We start from the raw sequence: 20,320 nt of genomic DNA, 5'->3' as shown, positions 1-20,320 counted from the left end.
CTATTTAACTAACATTAATCTAAGCTAGAATAATTTAATTTTAAGTAGTAATTTAAGTCGATGCAAACGGATTGTCTATTCGTTGGATCTGGGACTAATAATTATCGGGAAATCATAACCTATTGTTAATAAACAGGCAACGTGAAAGGGGATATTTAAGTCCGGGTAAAGTGAATAAATTGATATTATTATTGTTTTTTCTATTATAAGAGGTAGTTTGATGTATTTTACTTACAACGCCTGGGTCTCATTAACCCATCATACCACAATACATGATTGTATAGAGTAGTTAATCAAATGGCTTCTTTGAAACTAGAATTAAAGAGTTTTCAGAATGTTGGCAGAAATTTATTGTAGTTGAAAGAGATGATAATAAAAATAATGTAATAAAAAGTATAAGTAAAATTTCTCTAAGTTTACCAGTAAAATGTTTAGTAAAATTTTTCATTTATATCTGAATGATTTCATAGTATGTCAATATATTATTTTATTAATATATAGTAATATAATAAATATTAATACAAATAAAATTTTTCCAATAAACTTACTAGTCTGTTTTACTTATCATTAAATTACTGATGTATTATATATTACACGAGTAATAAATTTTCTTTAGAATAATTGTAATTAAATATTGTTTATTATTATTTTTTTATATAAAGTGAATTTTCAAAAGAGAGGGAGAAAGCAAAAAATAGGGGCGACTTTCATAAACTTAGAGAGAAACAACAGATTGAAGAGGATTTAAGAGGCTATTTAGATTGGATTACACAAGCAGGTATAATATTCATTAACTATAGTTTTTTTTTAAACTTTTAATATGTTAAAATAAAATATTTTATATGATTAATGTGCATTAAATTAATAATTTATATGGATTGATACATAAATTATTGCTATTATTTTTAAAAAATTTGAATTTTTAAAAACACTACAAATTAAAATAACCATTTTATATCTGTATTGATAACTGTTTATGTATTAAGCAGTAAAACAACAGATGACTGAGTTTCATATCTTGAAAAATGTGATGATTAATAATTTGTCTGTACATCTGTAGCATTAAGCAAACTTTTTTATTTGTGGATAACATGCATTTCTATGGAACCACATTAGCATGTTTCTTTAATTCACTTGTAAATTTATGAGTTTTGATCTCTAGTTTTATTTATAATAAAAAATGATCTGTATGTAAATAAAAAACTATAAAATTGCTTCATTGGAGCACAATTTACAAAAACACAATCTTAAAAATTTTTAGGCTTTTAGACTTACATTTAGAAGAATATACAGAAAAATAAAATTTTTGCTGGACTTAACAAAAGGAATATTTGATAACCTGAGCAATTAACACTACAGCTGCTTACACACATGACTACTACAAGAGGCAGAAATAAATTAACTGTATAGTAATATTTTTAAAATTACATTACAGCCCTTCACAAAATCAGAAAAAAATGCAAATAATTGCATTATGGAGAATAATAGTAATAATAATAATTCTAAACACTCATAACGTGAAAAATGCTCCCACTGAATAAATCAACAAGTACACTCTATTCATCCAAGAAATTAGGTATCTTTTCAGGATGGAAAGAGTATTTATTGTGCCTATTGTCCTATTGTGTGTATTATGCCAAATACACTATACAAAAGTCTAGAAACATTAAACATTAATAAAACATACTCATGACACTGCAGAAAGTTGCAATATTGAAACACATCGCATTGTTAGGAAGTTTTTGGATGTGGACACATACACCAATAATACAGAAGCTTAATGTTTCATTTCATTGGTTAGCTATGCCATGACTTTAGTCTGGCATAGCACTTGGCCTAGTAACAGCTGAGCATGACATTTGCAACATTAATAAGAATAATAATAAAGAACAACTTTGGACATGTGTATTATATGTATATGGATTTATCATCATAATACTTGGCAGTTTTATATTTAATTTAATTAAAAAATTTTTTAAAGTTTTATACTAATACTGAATAAAATCTTGCAAATATGGAAAATTGATAAAAATAAATTTTCTTGTAAGTTAAAAATACAGAAGGAAAGCTTCTGCTAAAAATGAGAATCTACACTATAATAATATGGTTATTTCTTTATTAGCAGCTGAAGACTTGTTTATATATTTATTTGCAATTTTAAATTCAAAATTAATAACTTATATTTTTATATTAATGTTTCATCATTTATTAAAAATTCACTTATACATTAATAAATTAATATACAGTAACTTAATTATTAATTTAATGATTCAAATGATATTTAAAAATTTTTAAAAATATAATTATCCTAAATAATTTTAAAATTTTATTTAGAAGATATTGATATTGACGATAAAGAAAAAACAGGTAAGATTATTTTTACACACATTTATTTTATCTGTATTCAAATAATATAATACTTTATGAAATATTAAGATATTAATACTTATAATTTATTTATTTTAAATTACACATCTAAAGTCCGAAGACTAGGAATTACTATCCCCAATAACAGAATAGATCCCTGATAAACCAAATAAATAACAATATAAAAATACAAAATACATACATACAAAAAGCCTATAAAATTTAATATGGTACATGACAAAACCATAAAATGGAAAAAGCAAGATGCATAATATATGGCATAATAAACATTAAAAATATGATAAAAAGCAATAACACGACATAAAGTATCATTAAAATGTGAAATTTGCACAGTAATGTATATAACTGCACATGTTTTTAAAGCATTCAAAATCAATAAAAAGTAAATTTGTTGAATTTGGGAATTGATCCATAACTCTGTAATTAAAGAAATGTCTAGCTATGTTCAACCTGGGACAGACAAACATGTACAGTTTTGGGTATCATGTGCAGGGATATGCATAAAAATATAATTGGAAAGAATTTTATTAAAATACTTAAAAAAGAACACAGTTGAAAAATGCAACATGCTGCTCAAAAATTAGAAAGCCCAGTCTTTTCCTTGCTTTAGAAGTGAAACTGATAAATGGAAGATTACAAACTTTATTAATGAGAATGTAAACTTTGTTTAACTCAAATGGTACCTTGTACAGTAAAGAAGATGCAGCAATAGACTTTATAGATAGGCAATAATCAATAATGGACTGGAAGTTTGCAAAGATAAAAACCTAAGAATAGTGCAGAGATGGCTTGATAATTTCTTTTTTGTTTTGAAAATTATGTCCAAGTCATTGATAGAATGAACATATTTAATTTGAAAGCCACACTAGAGAAATCAAAATTAGGTGGGGTTTTGGCTGATGAATATCACATAGCAAACATTTTAGACAAATTAATATTTAAATTAAATAACAAAAAATTTTCAGAAACTTTATTAAGATTTATTAAAAAGCTTTTTGCGTGTATTACTAATTTACAAAAAACATAGTTAATTAGAACTAATGAACCAGACTTATTATACTCCTAGCATATTTAATTAACTCTTTCCAAAATGCATTTTGGCTTTTCAATTGGATAACATCAAAAAACAGAGTCTATGGTTACTATCTCCAACATTACAATATATTTTTTTTTTTTGGACATGGCAAGCAGTGAAGATTGGACTAGTATCCATCTGTAATGTTTTTTTACTTTTTATTAAATTACAATATATCTTAAAAACACAATAATTACAAATTATTTTACAGTGGGTGATTGGTTAATGAACATAATCCGTTCCAAGACTGTGTTTGCTATCCGAATTGTTCATTAACCGATTATCAACTTATCATAGATTTTTATGGAAATTTGATAAATCCATTCTGCAGACCCCAAAAATAAAAAATATATACTTTCTTACTGCGTTTATTTATATGTAGTAATAAAAATACATATATACACAGTCTTGCATTTTTATCAGTCATGTTTTTTTGTTTGTGGAGCGTTAAAGAATCTGTCCAATGTCTATTGCTTTTCTCTCGTCTTCAGGATTTTTTTAAAATAATTAATAGCATTATAATTGTAGAGATCTCCAAGCTTATTAACATCAACCTGGTTTGGATGCCATTCTAAGACTGTTGTTCTGTCATCCTCCCACTTCTTCAAAAGATCTTTAATAGCAGATGTCGGCATTAATCCTCTTTTTCGGAAGAAAACATATCTCACCGAGTTTCTTGGTGTTCTTCATTCAAGAGTTCTTGGAATTCTTCTGTCGTCAGATTAGTTTCAGATTCTCTTTAATGTTCTTTATTTCTCAGATGTGATTTTTTTACTCCTTTAGCTGCTTCAGCCTTGATTATACTATAGCTTTCTTAGATAAGATTGAACTGCAGCCTACTGTAGACCTGTTCAAGCCATACTGTCCAGCAACATCAGACATCTTCTGCCCACTCTCTACCTTTGCTGTTATACTCTCACCTGTTGAAAATAAAAACTGACACAAAACTTAATGAGTGCTTGCCCGACAATCTCATGAATACTATAAAAAAATTTTTTTTGTCAGAAAAATAAAATGCTGGAATTACAAGGGAGAGTTTCAAAGTTTGGAGGAATACTATCCGATCAGTATTTACTCGATTGGGCATTGATGTTGATGTCTTCCACACTCCAAAAAGTTTTGAATTGTTGCCTGAAGACAAGGGAAAACCAGTTGGTATTCACTATTTTTCATCACTTCTTCTTGTGTTTGTTCTGTGAGATGTTTGTCATCCAAATGTGTTCGTTGTCTGAACATAAAAATCTTTCGTGAAAGTGTTCGTTATCCAATTTGTTTGTAGTCCGAACTGTTCGTTAACTGATCACCCACTGTACTTTTAAGGTATATTGTAATGTAGGAGATAGTCACCATAGACTGTTTTTGATGTTATCCAATTGAAAGACCGAAATGTATTTTGGAAAGAGTTAATTAAATATGCTAGGAGTATAATAATGTGACGGAAGGGTGATGCCTATGTCAGGATTGACACCGTTGTTGCTCAGTGTGAGTGTTTTATTGTTTCACAAGCAGTTGCATATGTAAGTAGTTGGATTCAGGATGAAAGATGACCGAGAGACAGCATGTCCAAAAGAAGTACACACTACAAATCAATTACAAAAATAATACCTGTTTATTTATTTACATTTAGATATGTATACAGAGGATAAGCATTTCCGTTCTAGCTTTTATGGCAATAAATAATGGCTAAAGCTTACATAGCATAAGATATTTAATAGATCCTCTTTTTTTTATGAATAAAAGGTACTATCATAATTGGACCCTAGCCATGAGAGAGTTTACATTTCTACACACGGCAATAAATACCTTGATCACTCGATTCTTGATTTACGTCAGATGGTTATGGATTATTGATGAATGGGTAGAGAAGTTTGTTGGGTTGGGCAGGGTAGGTCTCCTGGATAGTGTAATTCGAATATCCAGTATTATCATCTACAGTCTGGAGAATGGCGGCAGCAGACGGGATTGGCGGGAGGAGCACAGCTGGAATATCCTTTCTCAAAGAGGCAGATCAGTAAACACATTGTCGTCATCAATTCTATTCTTTTATTTTAGGGGTCCTTTCCCTTGATTTTGATGCCCTTTTTAGGCAATGTTAAGTTTTTTGACCAAGAAATGAATTTCAGTTGTGAAGTTCCCAGTGACACATTCAATGTGTCACATTGGAAAGGAAGTGACTCTGGATGAAAGATGTAATCATATCCTCCCATAATTAATTAATGTTGGGAAAAATATTAAGAAATTTTAATTTCGAAAAAAATATTTTTTTGTCAAGTCTGGGCCCTCACAATAAGTTTGGTTCATTAGTTCTAATTAACTATGTTTTTTTTGTAAATTCATTAAGATTCTTTTAAAGGTTTTGCGATTAAGCATTAGTAATTTTTAAATAAATGGTGTAATCAATAATATATGAGTGTACTCTGAAGAGTGCTTTATAAATAATAATAATTACAAATTTCTAATAAAATTTTATATATAAGAGGATTTAAATATAGATAAATTTCTATAGGTCTTTCAAGTGAAACAGAAGGTGGTGATAAAATAGAAGGTGAAACTATTAGTATAGATAATGGAAAATCGCCTTCTTGTTGGTCACTTAAAAGGTAATGATCTAGAACATTATTAAAAGTACTTCTACTATGAGAAAATGATTAATTGTTTAAAAATTTTTTAGGAAAGTAATTAGTCGTCAAAATCGTAGATTGAGAAGAATATGTAGAAAAGCTGTAAAATCACAAGCATTTTATTGGATTGTGATAATTCTTGTTTTTATGAATACTCTTACACTTGCTTCTGAACATTATGGTCAACCACTATGGTTAGATCATTTCCAAGGTAATTTTTATTGATACATGATTTTTTTAGTAGTAATAAATTATTTGTAAATGATTTTTAGTTTACATATGTTGAATAATTTATAATTTCTATTTTTATTATAAATGAAAATCATGAAATACCAATTGTAAATTATAAGCCATGAAAGTTTATTGTTATAAAGTACAAGATGTTTACAAATGACAAGAACAATTACAAAAATTTTTAAAAAGTAACAACCACACAGTAGTCAAATCTACATGATTTTAACATATTGAGTACCAATCAGATCTACATGAGCTATTGTTTAGCTTAAGGATTTTTATATGCTTGACAAAATGTTTATTTAAACAGAATATTTTTTTAACATTTGGATCATATCTCATTTATAATATGGAGAATATTATCCTCATAGTAATTTTTATCAGAAATTTTAAAAGGTACAGTTAGAACTATTAGATTTACTTGAATTGCTTCAAAATAGTTTGTGCACTGGTAAATCATGCAATCATGACTACTAAAGTCTGTGCAGCAAGTGAGTAGACACAAGTCAGCCTGAGCCGAAAGAGTCTGTCACATGAAAGGGATGAAAGGAAACTTGTGATTAACATATGAGTAATGTTAGAATTAAGAGTAATTAATCCCTAATCCTTTCCATAACTTCACTATCATAATATTTTCAGTCCTTTTGATTGACTATATTTAGGAAAATACATAAAATTTAAAATTTCACAAAAAGAACAAAGTCATCTGTACTCCAAAATAGTTTTTATAAGCTTCTATTTTAAAATTTTAAAATTCATATATTCCAAAAATGGAAGCTTATAAAAACCATTTTGGAATATGAATGGCTTTGTTCTTTTTGTGAAATTTTAAATTTTATGTATTTTCCTGAATATAGTCAATCAAAAGGACTGAAAATGTTAGATTAATAAATGTTAGTTATTGCATATTTAATGGTTACTGGTTTGTTATTGTCAAGAGTAAGTTGTAGATCTGTGAGATTACTGAAGTATACAGGGTTGTGGATTGGTAAGAGAAATTAAAGATCAACAAAATAATAAAACCACACAAATTCCTTTTTATAACACTAATATATATATATATATATTAACAGAGCATTGAATGTTCCCATCCGAGTGGGCTACAATAAGATTACAAGGGTAACGAATAAAAATTTTACGGCTCTAACTAAACTCTCTAATTACTTATATCTAGTGATTTACAATAATTACATAGGTAATCGTGTTCAGATGAGTCTATACCTTTTACCATGTATTAATTGACCTACATGTGGGGTCGATCGTTGAGTGTGAGTTTGTTGAAAATAATATTCTCTACACGTACGCTTCCTCATCTATGTTACGATCCAACACAGTAGTTATCCCCTGTAGTCCTCGTGACGTCGATGCAGATGGATTTCCTTCTCGCTTAAACCGTCACCTTCCTCGAAACAAAAATGGCGGTAACTCTTACCTCCAACTTCGTCCTTCTTGCCTTATGGAACGTCTCGTACTCAAGGGAAACCAAAAAGAAAAAGTCTGTCTCCCGTGTGGCAGTGCCCTTTTTATACCTCCTTCTAACCGAGGGTCACGTGATCCACCCCATAACTTGGCAAAGAGCCAATCACGTGTTGGCGTGGCATCCAAAAATGCGACTTGTGACAACAAAAAGGCGCATATAAAGAAAGGGGAAAAAGAAAAAAAAACCCTGATACAGTAACAATAATACAACAGAGAGTAATTAACACATTTGTGTTGCGGCATTATTAACAGTTATTTGAAATGTTTCACATTTAAACGCAAGTACTTTCAACAACTTACTGTTGTCATCTTCAGGCGAAATCGAATATTGTGGTTTTTGAATAAATTAGCTTTTCTAACGGACTATTTAAATTACGTAAAACACGCGCGTGGAACTCAATTAAACATATTAAAATGTAACAAATTTATTACATTGAGTTCCACGCACGTGTTTTACGTAATTTAAATAGTCTGTTAGAAAAGCTAATTTATTCAAAAACCACAATATTCGATTTCGCCTGAAGATGACAACAGTAAGTTGTTGAAAGTACTTGCGTTTAAGTGTGAAACATTTCAAATAACTGTTAATAACGCCGCAACACAAATGTGTTAATTACTCTTTATGTTGGTGTGAAGTGTGACTAATACTATTTTGTAATACAACAGAGAAAATAATATAAGACAAATAGTGTCAGAGCACTACAAAGTAATAAAATTTGTAAAAAAATAAAGCAGTAAAATTATTTATGGTAAAGATGGTATAAAAACGTTTTATAAATGTGAAAAACAAGAAAGCTGAAGGAGATCAGATTCCTGTCTCAACTCCCAACAGAATAGCCACATCTTTTATCCCTTTTATCTGACACAGGTCCTTGCAGCTCATGCCTACTCTTTTTTTGCACAGACTATAATATAAAATACATAAGAAACATTAATATTTACTTGAAAGAGTTTTTATTTATTAGTGGCAAATGAAGCAATTTACAAATGCAAGACCATAAATTTTTGCTATTAGCAAGTGAGATGTTTTCCATGTCCTTGTAATAAATGGCCTTTGATCTTCTGGCTGCTTTGTATATTTTTAGTTTTTCCAGATGCTTGACGTGGGTAAACTCCTAAGTTGAACGTAAGATGGTAACTTTCTTTAGGATGATCTGAACTTTGTTCTTCGTTGTAAAGTCAGCTAGGGTAGTGGTGGATTTACTTTTTCTTACAGAAAATGCACGTTCCTTAAGTTGCAAGTCAAGGGAGTGGGTGATGGTACCCATGAATTTTTTATGTAACCTGTTATCCAAAATAGGGATAGAATACATTCCAGGTAGATGTTTTTCATCCAGAGGGTCCTTAGTGTTATTGAGGCACTGTAAACAATGGAATTTTTTTATAGTCAATTCTGATAAAGAAATGATGAAGGAAGAAAGTACCTATATTTCTAGAAGTTTATTACAAAATAGTACAACAAATTGTGGGGTTCCCATTTAAGAAAGTAAAGATGATTCCATTTTTACCAATTGTAGCACCATCTATGATGAAACTGTTATCCCACCTTGTGGTGCCCTTAAAGTATAACATTTTTGGTTCAAGATTTGTTTGTAGAATGCATATTTTTTGAGTTATTCCAGTGGATTGATTAAAATGGACATATAGTAAGATGTTGTATCCTATGTAGTGTTCTTAATTTTAAAATTGAGTAAACATTGAATACCACATAAGCATCCTTGCACTGAGTGTTACAGAGCAACTCCAAGTGTTTTATTCCTGCATACAAGAATAATTTAACAAGAAATAATTTCTTGTTAAATTATTCTTTGTTAAGCAGAAAGAATAAGAGAAATTTAGATTTAAGGAATGCACAAGCCAGAAAATGAATCTCATTGATCATTCAAGATCAATGAGAAATTTTTCTTACTCATTGTCATTGGCCTGTCCCCTCCAATATAAATACAGATCAATGCTGATAGTTGATCATTCAAGATCAATGAGATTCATTTTCTGGCTGGTGCATTCCTCACATCTAAATTTTTCTCTTATTCTTTCTGTGGAATATTATGAAAATTAGTAATTTATTAAATGCAATATGCAGTGTTGAGCATATTGGCATCAATCCATAAGAGACAGAGGGAACATATTCTCCACAATATTTTCTATAATAATAATATGTTAGGAGGAGACAATTTGTACAATATTTTCATACAATAAATTGTTTCTTCTCCCAACATATTTTTATTTTATACCATATTACAAAACTTAGGAGAAGAAATGAGTACTGTACACAACAGATACACATTATTTTTATATCTGATCAAAATCCAACAATGAGGAATTTTTCTTACTTGTTGTCATTGGCCTGTTCTCTCCAATATAAATACAGATCAATGCTGATAGTTGAGCAGTTATTTATTAAATATGTTTAATAGATTATACAGTGCTAAATATCTGCAGCACTGTGTGATTTCAGAACAATGTACAGACAATGATTGTTATGTTTTGTAATAAATCTGGACAATCATTGTCTATACTCATACTTTTTAAAATAAGTTTTATAATTACTGATATTATTTATAGATGCTCTGTTTATGATATTTAGCTACGTCTGTAAATTAAATAATTTTTGTTTATTTACTTGTTTTTTTTCAAATTGCAAGTTTTAATAATAGATTAATTATATAACACTAAAATGATAACAAATTTATAAAATATAAATACTTTATTTCTCTATCTATTAGAATATTTGATGTATTTTACTTTTTAAAAAATTTTTTAAATTTGCATTTTAGTTATTTAATAATAGTAAGTTATTAAATATGTTTAATAGATTATATTAAAGCAGTGGTTCTCAGTCTATTTTATCTTGTGGCTCCCTTAGAGGCTTGTTTAACTTTGTTGCCCCCCTCATTTGGAATGTTACATTTTTATTGAATGGTAAGCAAAGATTGGATTGAGAACTCTGGAATGATAAATAAAACTAAAAAATAATAGAATTGAAAACATCTATTTTTTAAACCAATGAGTATCATTTTGTTTCTTGAGGAAAATTTCTTTATTTAAAATATTAAAAAAATCACAATTTCAAAATTACAATTAAAAAAAAAATGAAAAGCTAAAACACTAAAATAATTAATAAGTATAAACTAGAAAAACATTTTACACATTTCATGTCTGCAATAAAAAGGTATTAAAATAAATTTATTTATCTCCAAAGAGAGCTGCATATTTCAAATTATACATTGTTTTTTAACATCGTTTAATAACCTTTCAAAATATAAATTTATAATGTGGCGATTTTAACCTTACCAATATTTTTTGGTCTTTGACAGGGCCTAATTTTAATTCTGTTGACTCTGATGAAGTTTTTTTCATTAACAAAATTTATTATGTTTTTAATCTTACCCAAAAAGTTTTATTCCATACACTTGGCAAATTCTATCTTAACCTAGCATTCACTGACAACTGTCAACTCACTGCCTACCCTCTCCAAGGATTCGTGTCGGATAATAAGACAGTTGGTCTCGATATCTCTAATTGTTCTTTATTCCGTAATTCAAAACAGTTTGTCACAATTCCTTTATGGTCTAGTTTCAATTACAAGCTTGCTTTAAACTATATTTCCTCTATTGACAGGTCATTTCTCGACTCATCTCAAATACTTATCAACAAAATTATAGACTTAATTTATAACATTCTTTATTTATAATGTAAAGATTCATAGCAAAATGAAAAATACAAAGATACGTAGGCAAACAATAATCCCTTTATTTCACTTGATAAAAGAAAATCTTTTGGATACCGACTTTCCTTGGCATACAATTTTATAAATTTACAGTAAATATCCATACAAAATGTGAGAAAATGAACAATGGTTAATACTAAGCTTGCAACACCAAAATGTACCGAAATCTTTACAAAAGATATAAAATGAACTATAACTAAACACCTAAAAACTAATTAAATATTAAAAAATAGAATATAAGAATAGTAGAAAGTGAGTACCCGAATGTAGTGATGATGATGATCCTGATCCTTTTTCTTGGAAAAGACGGATGATTTCTGATTTCCACTGTGGTATCTTCCATAAGTCTTTATATTTCTTTCTACCAAACTTACTTTCGATTCTTACTTGGGCCTCCTTTAGCAGCAACTAGAGTCAAAACTCTAGTTGCTGCTAAAACAACCTAGAGCACACTCTTCACATGTCCAATCCTTCGTATGTCCCAGCCAAGAATGTCCATTGTCTTTCCAACTAAGCCTTAGGGTTTCCTTCCTTTCTTTTGTTCAAAGGATTAGTCATCACAACCCAGGAAGAAAAAGTTAAGAAAGAACATTTTGGAAAGGATAGACAATGGAAGAAGAAAGAGAGGAAACTATACAAAATTAAAAATAAAATATATATAAAATATGGCGTATTGCCACAGTAATATTCTTGTCTACTATGAATAATGTTGTGTCATACCAGTAATGTTGTGGTGATTATTCTTGTCTACTATGAACAAATTTCTGAAGTATAAAAAAGTTGAGATTTCCTCTTCTAAATGGTTTAATCTTCATTTTAAAAAATTAAGAAATCATTTGAGAAAACAATGGAATAAATGGGAAAGATCAAGCAATCCTAGAGACCTATACTTACACCTAATCATCCGAAAACAGTTCTATCAGGAATGTAACCTTTCATTTAAAACTTATTTTAACAATGTAGTTTTGTCTTTTGCATCTGACCCTTGTACTTTTTGGAGTTTTATTCCTAAAATAATTCTTCTAAATCTACAGTTATTCCAGATGAATCTGTTTATGAAATAACTTGGCATACTGAATCCACTCTGCTGATCCAGAAGATATTCTTGTAATTCCCAATCCATATTAGCCACATTTACTTCAAATGGATCCACGACCCATTCTAGAAGTAGGTCTCCGAACCTTAGCTGAAGAAAGAAAATGTATATGATCAAATGAAACTATGTCTTCCTTGTTATTGGATTTTCAATTAGGACTTCTATTATTTGACTCTTCAAATTAATTGGTACAAAATAGGAAATAAATTTTTATATTCTATGTTGTAAATTAGCATGAGTACAGTTCAGTGGTCCTCAATCTTTTACATTTTTTCTGTTGCCTGTACAAAAAGTATCCATGACTCCCTGTTGAGAACCATTGTATTAAAGAACCATATTTAATCAAAATGAAAACTTTGATAAAATATAATCTTTTTTTATAGTTTATTAATCATTTTCTTCTCATTTAATTAATTTCTTTCTATTCATTTTAATAATTTTTTTATTTTTTGCTTTCAGAAGTTGCAAACATGTTTTTTGTAATATTATTTGCATTAGAAATGATTCTGAAACTATATAGCCTGGGCTTCCAAGGTTATTTTGTTTCTTTATTCAATCGATTTGATTGCTTTGTGGTGATAAGTTCCATTTTGGAATCTGTCCTTACATATACAGATATAATGCCTCCTTTAGGAGTTTCTGTTTTGAGATGTGTTCGTCTGCTTCGAATTTTTAAAGTGACAAAGTAAGTATCATAATTATAAATTAATTCTATTAAATAAATCTGTTTTGTTATATATATATATATATATATTGAACTTGAAATACATATTATATATGTTCAATAATTGGAATAAATTTTATTACTATTTTATTGATATTACATATACAGTATACATTTTTTTTATTTGTCGAGTTTTTTATTATTTTGTTTATTTAATAAGTACATACTTCAACTTTTTTTTGTGTGCAGTTTGTGTAAAATATAATTTGTAATTTAATTTAAATATTTTTAAAAAAATCAATCTTTTAAAGAAGACTTCCTAAAATTAAAAAGTTCAAGGGTTAATACAGAAGATAACCATCGTTTTTTACCTATAACAGCATTTAATCAAAGACAAAATTAGTACTGTTAGCTTTTATTATATTACAATGCATTTTGGGTGCAGAATTTGTTTTACTTGCACCCTTTCTTCAGGTAATACATAACTACAATAGGAAAACATACAGATGTTACAAAATTATTACAAATTACAGCATTAAAATGATTTATATTATAACAAACTAACCTCTTTTTGTTAAAACATACAGTGCTCCACTATATCGATGTTCCTACACCCAAGACATCATTCTAACAGCCTTTTGTCTGTTTATGTGCTACTTGTTTACATGCTATGTGCTTTTGCTGTTTACGTGCTATAACATGCTATAAACTCAAAAATAATATTCATATCAATAAAATCAAAAATAAAGAAAAGCTAGACGAAGTAGGTGTTGTATACGAGCTAAAATGTACACGCAAAAACCAGCAATCTACATAGGAAGGCAACTCAAGACTAGAGTAAGAGAGCATGAAACAGCAATCTGGCTAAAACATAACTAATCACCATGGACAGATCATTGTAGCAAATATGGATGTGTGATCAATAATAATAATATAAAAATAATCCACAGAGAAAAAGATAAGTTTTTACGAAGGTTCAAGGAACGTTTTGCGATTGTAAATGCACACAACACCATTAACTTAAGTAATGGGGTGGAGATAGATGACGTGTGGTCGGAAGTGGTAAGGAACTGAAGAGAACGTTATTCCAGTTGTCTTGTTCCACATGAGCCCCTCTCTGCACCATCTGACCCTCGCTTGTCATTGCTTTTTTGTTAGAGATGGCTTTATCTTGGGAACATGGAAGTTGAAGTGCAAGTCGTGCGACCTTCGGCATGTGGTTCGGCTACTAATGTTCACTCCAGTTGTTCTGTATTGTGCGTGCAAGTGTTTAATGCTCTTAAAGCAGTTTTGCATGACAATCCTTCTCAAGTTTCATCCCTCGCAGTCGTTGCTCATTTATGTCCACATTTCTGGCATTTATTAGTTAAAACTTAAACATAGTTTTGTCGTTTCAGTTTTCTAGAGACTGTTGGCTGTGAGCATTATACTTAATTCACAATTTATTCTTGTGGTTTTCCTACTTTGTACAAGGTTTTGATAATATCTTTAGTTCTGTCACTGATGTCATGTTTACGCCCCATGTTGTACTGCTATACTGCTATGCTCAGCAATATGGAAATTTGCATTACAATATAGCATTTTATAGATGTTTGTTTGGCTGTTTTTGCTAATATTTTAATTTTTTGTCATGGTCAAACGGTTGTTATATTTTTTTGTTATTTCATTTACATTTGTAACAAAAAAATGTTTGAGTTAATTTGTCTGATTAATGGGTATAATAAATATACATAGACATTGTTTATGTAGAGTCAAAAAAAGTTTTGTATTCTGTGTTGTTCATGAGAAAATGTACACTAAATTTTCACTTAGGCGAATATTCTAATTTTTTGTCTAGGAGTTGTATATGATTAGACTGCAGCTAGACCTTGGTTTTTCTAGCATTGTGCAGATGGGTGTTGTTGTGCTAGAAAATATAGGTTTATCTTTGGAAAAGTTTGTTTTGATTCATATAGATGTTGCTAAAAAAATTAGAATGTAGGCTTCAGAGTTTACAACACTATTGCAGAAATTCAAATCGTCAACTTCCTCTGCACTCATGCATCTCCAAACAATTAGAGACTGTGACTTCTGAACTTGTCTTGAATAAAATGCTGGATTATTAGCTTTAGCTTTAGTGTGAATGGTTTTCTTGTTCATATTTCTATGGTTTACTTGAAATTTGATTCTTTTGACCATAGTATTTTCTTCCATCAGAGTTTGTCCACTTCAGATAAGTTCTGACCCAAGCTAAACGTTTGCACTTGCACAATTCATTTATGAAAGGTTTTCTCTTGGATTTGTACAACCTGCATTTGTATTGTCAGATATATCTCCACACTGTGCATTTAGATAATGGGAAATTAAAGTATTTCCTTGTCTATTTTATAAAATCTGATATGGAAATTTTCTAGTTTTGGGAAATATGGCATCAAAAGGACCATAGTTGTCTGGAATTGAGAAGTAGTTTTCTTTCTAAAGCTTTTTCTGGATTAGTGTTTCTCCTTTTTCGAAAACATCTGATAGGTCTCTGGACTGTAGTACTGTACATCTTGCATGATATTGCATTTGAGAGACACTTTTTTTATACTTCTTGATAATTATTTTCCTGATTGGTTTTGGTACTGTCTTATCTCTTGCCATTTTTCACAGACATTAATATGAACAGCTGAAGGTGACTTGCCATTTATACACTAGATGTGTGATGTAAGTGAAACTACAAAAAATTTCTAAAAATCCTTTCTGAACTTCATTGCAATGTGTTGCCAGGGGGTTGCAAGATTTGCATAGCTATTTATTCCAAACTAATGAAATCCAAGGTAGTAAGTTATTGTAATGAACTTTTATATTGAGAAAAGGAATTATTTATAGTACTTGATTTAATGTACACAAGGGTTTGTAAGTTTATGTAAATTTCTGAACATTTAAATCAGGCCTGGCCAGCCCGTGGGCCGCATGTGGCTCGTCACGTTAAATTGCGTGGCCCGCTAAGCGATATTATATATTTATTAAAACTTTTGTTTGCCGTTATGTGTATACCAAAACAATTAAATAAATGAAAATTTGTCTGTGTCGTTGTTATAATGCGCAAGTGCGAGTATGAACTCTTGGTATAACAATAAAATCTTACTCATTTTGTATTTGTTTTACTATTTTAAAAGCATGTTTGCCTAAATTGTGGCTCAACATAATGTTACATGTGATCAAAGTGACCCGCGAAACAATTTGGGTTGGCCAGGCCTGGTTTAAATAGTGAACGAAGTTCAATGCAAGCAAGGTTGTAATAGCAGATCAAATTCATATTCATTTGCTAATATAAAACGGACATTTTTACTTGTTTTTCTCATATCTTCAAAGATTTGAGTATAAATAAATAAATATGAGTAATGAATAAATTTAAACTTTAGTTTTAAATTTTTCAATTTGTTTAAATTAATGAAAATAATACAAATACGCCTATGAAAATTATAATTAAATCCAATTGAGCTAAAGGAACAATATATTAATAAAAAGAAAAAACATTCAACTTAATTGATTTATATGTAATTTACAAGTATTCTTAATAAATAAAATTATCTGCCTCAATTAAATAAAACAGAGCACTTGTTTTAAAAATTCTTACAGATTACAAAAATACTATAATTAGTAAGAATTTTTCAAAGTGTTTTTTTTTTCTATTACATTTAATTTATATTCAATTAACATTCTTTGGCTTTTTATAACCTTTAAACCATTTTTTAACTTCTAGATATTGGGCTTCTTTGAGGAACCTTGTTGCTTCGTTAATTAATTCCATGAGATCTATTGCAAGTCTTCTTCTTCTTCTTTTTCTGTTTATTGTTATTTTTGCTCTCTTGGGGATGCAAGTATTTGGAGGAAAATTTAATTTTCTTAAAACTGAAGATAAACCTCGAAGCAATTTTGATTCGTTTTGGCAATCTCTGCTAACAGTTTTTCAGGTAAAAAGCTTTGAAATATATAATTTATAAAAAAGACATGTTTGATTTTTTTAAATTAATTTAGATATTAACTGGTGAAGATTGGAATGAAGTAATGTATAATGGAATAAATGCATATGGTGGAGTTTCTTCAGTTGGAGTACTAGCTTGCATTTATTTTATTATTCTTTTTATCTGTGGTAACTGTATCCTTTTTTAAATAATTGTATATTAAATATATATTGTTTTAGAGTTTTAATATTGTTAGCAAAGTTTGAAGCAGTTTAGAACAATGAGTTCAGATCAATCCTTAAAAAACATGTCTAGCAAGTAAAAGAATTTTTAAAATTATTTAAAAGCAAAAATGTTGACATTTTTTTCAGAAATAATAAAAAGTTGTGTTTTATGAGATACAAAGGCATAAGAATAAAGCAAACTGTCTATTGACATTAAAGTTGTTTACTTGCAAAGTATTTAATTAAAAACAAATACTTTCAACTTTGCAAAATGTCATATTCGTTGAACGTACACCATTTGAATTTCATATACAATTTGAATTTTGTATACAATTTATATACATCACTCAAACATTTGTAATATCAAAAATATTCAAATGAATATATGTTTCTCCTCTGAATGTTTGTGTTTTATCCATCATCTCACACTTGAAAACTGATTTCTATTTATCAATAAAATTTACAAATTTTATTTTTCTAAAGGAAATGTAAGAAAGTCTGATAGAAATTGCAAGGGAAGGGAATAATTTGAAATACCTTTTTAGCTGTTGCATAGGGACATTTTGGGAGGGTTTTATTATTAAATTATTATTATTATTGTGTGAGGACCCGAACAGGGGTCGACTGGGAGGTCCGAAAGGGGGATATCAATCGAGAATTTAAAGAGCTCCTTTTCCGACGCGAATGGGAGAAAATAGATGTCTGGATCGAACAATAGATTTTTTGTGTAAATTATTTTAAACAATGGGAAGGAATAAAGTCGAGGAAAACGCGACTGAAGAGGGATCATATTCAGTAGCAACGTTGACCTCTCCCGCGCCCTCCATATGGTTTTGAATTGTCACCAGGTGACAATGAGAGACCAATGGAGAGGTGACTTTAGATAAAAACAGCATGAAACCATTGTTTCAAGGACGTTTTTGGTTCTTGGAGCGTGGTTTTCTTCTCTTGGTTGTGTGTGCTCCCAAAATATTTGGAAAAAGAACCTTTCGGACCTTGTGGAATCATTGTCAACTGCGGTGTGTCCTAGCAATCTCCAGATTCGTTGGTTCGTCCAGGAAAAGCCGCCAAAAGCCATGTTATACGCCCTGGGGCCTATGGATTGTTCACTGACACATCGAACTGCTAGCGACGAAGACACGGAATACTCAAACTTTATTAAGTCCTTAAAATTTATAGCAAATTACATATAGTTGTTCAGAAGATTTATTTTTTTTACTGTTTTAGTTATTATTGATTTTAAAACTTATATATGATACTGATATCAAATTGTTTTTAAAATAGAAACCAACATTAAATTTTAATATTTTCAAAAATAATTTTTGGATTATTTTTAATTATAGAGAAGAATAAGATGATATTTAAGTACATTGTTAATAATTAAGTAATACTAAAGATTCTTTCGTGTAGACTAATTTTAATGATAAAAATATTAATTCTTTGAATATAATTATTTCCTAGATTTTATTTCATTTTCAGTTTGTAAAATTTACTGCATGATTAATTTTTATACAAAAAATTTATCTTTAACTATTCAGATATATTGTTGAATGTATTTTTAGCTATTGCTGTTGACAATTTAGCTGATGCAGAAAGTTTGACTGCTATTGAAAAGGTGATTAATTTAAGAACTTATATTACATATTACAGTAGAAGATTATTAATCTGGCATCTGTGAGTAGTATTAGACATTTTTGTATTTTCACGAAATTCCATAAGTTTTATGTGATATAAATGTTGCAGACATTGAACACTGGTGCAATATGTACTGTACATATTGTGCCAGTGCATACTGTTGTAAGCTTTGAATTTGCTTACACTTATGGCTGTAGATAATTTGTATGAGGACCAGAGATAGAATGGGCCCTTTTGCCTTTTAGCAGGCATCTTTAGCCATTTTGTTTTTTGAACAAATGAAATATGTAGAATGTTTGTTTATTAATAGAAAAAGTTTTAAAGATTTTATTTTTTGTTAGCAAAAATAGCATTAATTTTTAGGGGTATGAGTCACCAAGAGCTCCTAAGTTTTCTCTGGACTCAGGGAAAAATACTCAGTTCCTCCTTCCTTATTATAGCCTTGTTTACACATGCTCTTTAATCAGTCTGAAGATGATACAATGCATGATTACACTGAAGTTTTTATTACTTGAAAAACCTACAAAACATGAGATATTATTACCTGAAGTCTTTAGTGCATTATATCTCTAAACAAAGTCTGATATACAAAATACTAGCATGCTTTGTTATTATCAGACAGGTTGAGACTATTGGCTACTTTTCAGAAAGTACCGGATTACCAAACATTCTAATTATCAGGTGTCATATTAGTGAACTTCTACTATACATTATAAAAAGCTTGTAAATAAATATTTAAAAATTTTATAATGGTTTCAATATTTATATGTTAATTTAAAAAACTAAATAAAATTTGTTAAATATTTTTAATACATTATTTAATATGATTAATGATTCTGATGACAGATTATATGTTAAATAAGATGCCAAAAAAAAAAAAACTGTAATTTTGAGCAGCTAACTGTCAGGTTATCTATATTTGGAAAATAATTTGAGAGGTGTTGGTTATGTGATGAGCTGAGTTATATGCTGATTTTAAATTCAAATCATGAGTTAAAGTTGATTTATACTATACAACTGGCCAGTGGCAACCAATCCCCAGAATTACTATTATCTATTTTTATATTTGTGAGAAATTACATCGAGTGGTTAACATTGGTATGCTCTTCACTGTTTTTATAATCCTGATCTGTTTCAATGAAATCTTAATCTTTATTAAGACTTTTTAATAAATAGATGCGATTAAGATACAGATTAATCTTCTCTCTAGTACGAAATACAAGAAACCAAAAAGAATTAAAATAT

The 20,320-nt window shown here is 29.1% G+C and overlaps 1 protein-coding gene across 3 annotated transcripts in view; it reads left to right on the top strand.

The window, feature by feature from the left end:
• The window catches only part of LOC136972132 (muscle calcium channel subunit alpha-1-like), a 220,850-nt gene that overhangs the window by 107,880 nt on the left and 92,650 nt on the right, over nucleotides 1-20,320 (top strand). For 2 of the 3 annotated variants that reach the window (XM_067266679.1, XM_067266681.1), the window contains exons 9-16: nucleotides 663-778; nucleotides 2,335-2,367; nucleotides 5,970-6,063; nucleotides 6,135-6,295; nucleotides 13,083-13,308; nucleotides 17,015-17,225; nucleotides 17,290-17,410; nucleotides 18,979-19,055. In XM_067266679.1, the coding sequence (XP_067122780.1) occupies nucleotides 663-778; nucleotides 2,335-2,367; nucleotides 5,970-6,063; nucleotides 6,135-6,295; nucleotides 13,083-13,308; nucleotides 17,015-17,225; nucleotides 17,290-17,410; nucleotides 18,979-19,055 (1,039 nt within the window). The remainder of the gene's footprint in view (nucleotides 1-662; nucleotides 779-2,334; nucleotides 2,368-5,969; nucleotides 6,064-6,134; nucleotides 6,296-13,082; nucleotides 13,309-17,014; nucleotides 17,226-17,289; nucleotides 17,411-18,978; nucleotides 19,056-20,320) is intronic. The other variant, XM_067266680.1, reaches the window with a different exon arrangement.

Source organism: Centruroides vittatus, unplaced genomic scaffold (genome assembly GCF_030686945.1).
Source record: "Centruroides vittatus isolate TY-2023 unplaced genomic scaffold, ASM3068694v2 contig_2818, whole genome shotgun sequence".
Classification (NCBI taxonomy): Eukaryota; Metazoa; Arthropoda; class Arachnida; order Scorpiones; family Buthidae; genus Centruroides; species Centruroides vittatus.
Note: the sequence above shows the minus strand (reverse complement) of the source record. Positions and strands in the feature narration are given on the sequence as shown.